The sequence below is a fragment of the Bidens hawaiensis genome, unplaced genomic scaffold (assembly GCF_021521415.1).
Source record: "Bidens hawaiensis isolate Kalapana, Puna unplaced genomic scaffold, B.hawaiensis_p1.1 tig00031804_1, whole genome shotgun sequence".
Lineage (NCBI taxonomy): Eukaryota > Viridiplantae > Streptophyta > Magnoliopsida > Asterales > Asteraceae > Bidens > Bidens hawaiensis.
This window is the reverse complement of record NW_027495381.1, coordinates 179,230-182,629: the sequence shown is the minus strand read 5'-3', so window position 1 is coordinate 182,629 and position 3,400 is coordinate 179,230. Positions and strand designations below refer to the sequence as shown.

Below are 3,400 nucleotides of genomic sequence, written 5' to 3'. Positions count from 1 at the left end.
ATATTTTTTGGCCCATTTAGCTTTATATCACTATACTTTGAGTGTCCTTGAAATGAGCCTGTGATTTCAACAAAAAAACCATTGCAACATTTTCACTTTCAAAGAGTTAAACAAAAAATACCATCATTAAAATATAATAACTACTGAAAATAAATAAAAACTGTAGAAACAAGTTTATTTCGTACATAGTCTCAAATAAGTAGTACCAAAGCAAATCTACAAAACTGCTAAGCCTCTAATTCGATTCATAAATCATCCTTCTCTTTCAAATAAAGACTCGTCTTCCTGCGAAAAATTAATGTAAGTACCTTACTAACAAACACTAGTTATTAATAAGTACAAACTGACCTTTTTTTTCGGGCATCCGCTGATGTAATGACCCGGTTGCTTGCAGTATGAACAAGCTCTCTTTTTTGGTGCTTCCAAAGAAGACTTGATTCTAGTTGCACTTTTAGGACGACCTTTAGTATTTGTTTTTACTTGTGGATCACGAATAGAAATTTGAGGCATCAAGTTTACTTGCGAACTTCCTACGTTAGAGTTTTGTATAGTAGTTTCCAGTTGTTCAGAATTTGTTCGAACACTTTGTTCTTCTAAAAAGTTCATCAAGATGGAATTTAGTTTCTTTATCTCAGATGGGGAATCTCTTGCATATTCGATTGCTTTTCTAAAGTTTGATTGAACACACCATAAAGTTAACGCACTGACTTCATTTTCACTATGTATGTCTTCAAGCCCAATTTTGTGATTATGAGACTTATACCTAACATCAAGTGTCCACCTGGGTAAAATATAATGATCAGGAAGGGTTTCAACATTCCTCTTCTTCAACACATATAATATATGCTTGCATAATATCCCATATGTTTCGAACTTTGCACATGAACATGTTACATCTATCTTATCTGAGATCCGAAAGTTAATAATTCTCCAGTATAGTTTGTCAATATCGAGTTGTCCAACCTTATATTTGATCTCTTCTAAATTTTTGCTTATCATAACATGGGTTAAATTAAGAGTAGCTTCGGTCCATTCTTTCTTGAATACATCAAAGAACTTTCTAGTGTAACGTTGACCTGCTTTTTTCTCTATCATATTTACAGAAGAAAGATTTGGCTTGGAGTCGATGGTCCTGAAGTCTTCATCATCTTCGGAACCCCTTCGACACGCAACAGCTTTATCATACTGGATTAAAAATTCATTTAACACCGTATTTGAATTCACAAATCCATCAAAAAACGAATGTATGCTCTCACTTCTTCCACTTGATGTCATGCCAGCAAAAAAACAATCTTTCAAGAAGGCTTTAGCCCAATATCTGCGTTCCTTATACATCTCTGTTATCCAACTACTACTGTCAAATTGGTATTTACCACATAAAATTTTCCAATTGGTTTCAAATTCTTCAATTGTATTACTCTTTACCCACCGCTTGTGTGGCTCTTCAATGTCACTATAACGAGCTGTAAGTGTTCCAAGATGTTCGATTTGCTGTTTCTTTATATGCCATGAGCAAAACCGATGTCGTGTTTTAGGAAAAATTGTTTTGATTGCATTTCCAATAGCTTTGTCTTGATCAGTAATTATTGCCAATGGGTGCTTATCAAACATGCACTTTAAAAATGTTTGAAATAACCATTCAAATGTATCTTGTTTCTCATTCTCCAACAGTGCACCGACAAAAAGTATGGATTGGCGGTGATGATTCACCCCGACAAACGGAGTAAATGGCATTTTAAATTTGTTGGTCATGTATGTGACATCAAACACAATAACGTCCGCAAATTTTATATACGAGTCTCTTGATCTCCCATCTGCCCAAAAAATATTTCTAGGAGACCCATCATCACATAAGTCCACAACAAAATAAAGGTTGGGGTCTTCTAATAATTTGTCTTGGAAATGTTTAATTAGGCCGTAAAACTCCTTACCTCTGTATTGTTTCCGTTGTTCATTCAAGATATCGGCACATTGTTTTGACGTGACATCATTTTCACCTAGATTTTTCATGGTATTTACGACCTTCTTGATTTGACAAGGTCTCAACCCGGATTGACCAAGTTTCAACATTAGAGATTTGCAAGCCATTGAGCGGTGAAACTTTCCATGAGACCTGTGCTTCATTACTTTGGTTGGAGTTGCAGTTAGCTCATGGTTGTGTGCATCATTAAATTCATCCACTAACCATTTACCATCATTACCAATTGAAATCCTAAGATACGCTTCACATCCCGTCCTTAAATCTCTACGACGTTTCACAGCATCTCCCCCAGAATTACCACGCTTCAAATCTTTAAAACCCTCTTTGTTGCATACATATTTCAATCGATAGGCCACATTTGTTGTCCTATTCTTAAAAGGCGAACATTTGTGTATTCCAAATCCATGTAAAAACGCATATCTATTATAGAAAGTATATGCGTCATCAGGAGTATCAAAAACCTGTCTGATTACTTCAGTTGTTATTTCTTTTTCAACTCCAAAATCCAGGTACACGTCTTTTGTTTGCTCTACTTCAACATCGAAACCGCTATTTATGGCCAAATACCCATTTGCATCAATATGTTCAATCAAATTTGTTTCGTGATCTTCCTTCTCTGATTGAACTTCTAAATCCATTAAGGCGTGGATGTCCTGTATCAACAAAAGCGGGATTTCAGAAAACATAATGCTAATAATCAAAACATTAATGAATACATATCTCATAAACAATCATCGGATCATATCAGTCTTTAGTCTTTATTACTGAATAGTAGGTCAAGAACTTATTAAGATTGATTAACTACTATGTTGATCTTACTTATTGATTTAAGAACTGAATGATTAATTGTTGCACGCCATAATCAAGAACCTTGTCAATTATTTGAAAACCTAAAATTTAGGAATCATTCCAAGAGCTATATGAAATAGAAATACCGTCAAATCTAAATGATTAATTGCTGCATGCCTTGCTGCATCCATCTTCGTCTTTGTTATTTTCCGATCACCACATACTGGAATGACCTAGGGTTGTTGTTGGGTTTGCAATGAAGCAGCTGAGAGAGATGTGATTGCATGTACGTGTTTCTATCTCTTTTAGTTTTAGGGTTTTTTAACATCAAAACTACGTAGTTTTGATGTGTTTTTCGTGTAAGGTTAGGCAGATGACAGCACCGTATTCACTTTTCCCTTATTGTAAATATATAAATTTTGGTTATGCTTTGTTTTGGTTTCAACGTAAACATAAACTTTGAGTTGCAGATTTTGTATCTTAAATGTTTTTGTTTATGTGTTTTTCACGTTATCCATAGTCAATGTTCTTAATTTTTTTATGATTTTTGATTCACTGATAATTTGATTTTTCATAGAATTCTATGTGCTAATATTTGAACTTCCGCATAAACTTTGTTGTGTTTCTTAT

At 34.2% G+C, this 3,400-nt stretch overlaps 1 protein-coding gene across 1 annotated transcript; it reads right to left on the bottom strand.

Annotated features, from left to right (window-relative positions):
* Window positions 1-220: 220 nt before the first annotated feature.
* Window positions 221-2,707, bottom strand: LOC143582613 (protein FAR1-RELATED SEQUENCE 5-like). The gene has a single exon (XM_077065133.1). It carries the CDS (start codon window positions 2,704-2,706, stop codon window positions 313-315), a length of 2,394 nt encoding a protein of 797 aa, XP_076921248.1. The 5' UTR covers window position 2,707; the 3' UTR covers window positions 221-312.
* Window positions 2,708-3,400: the final 693 nt, after the last annotated feature.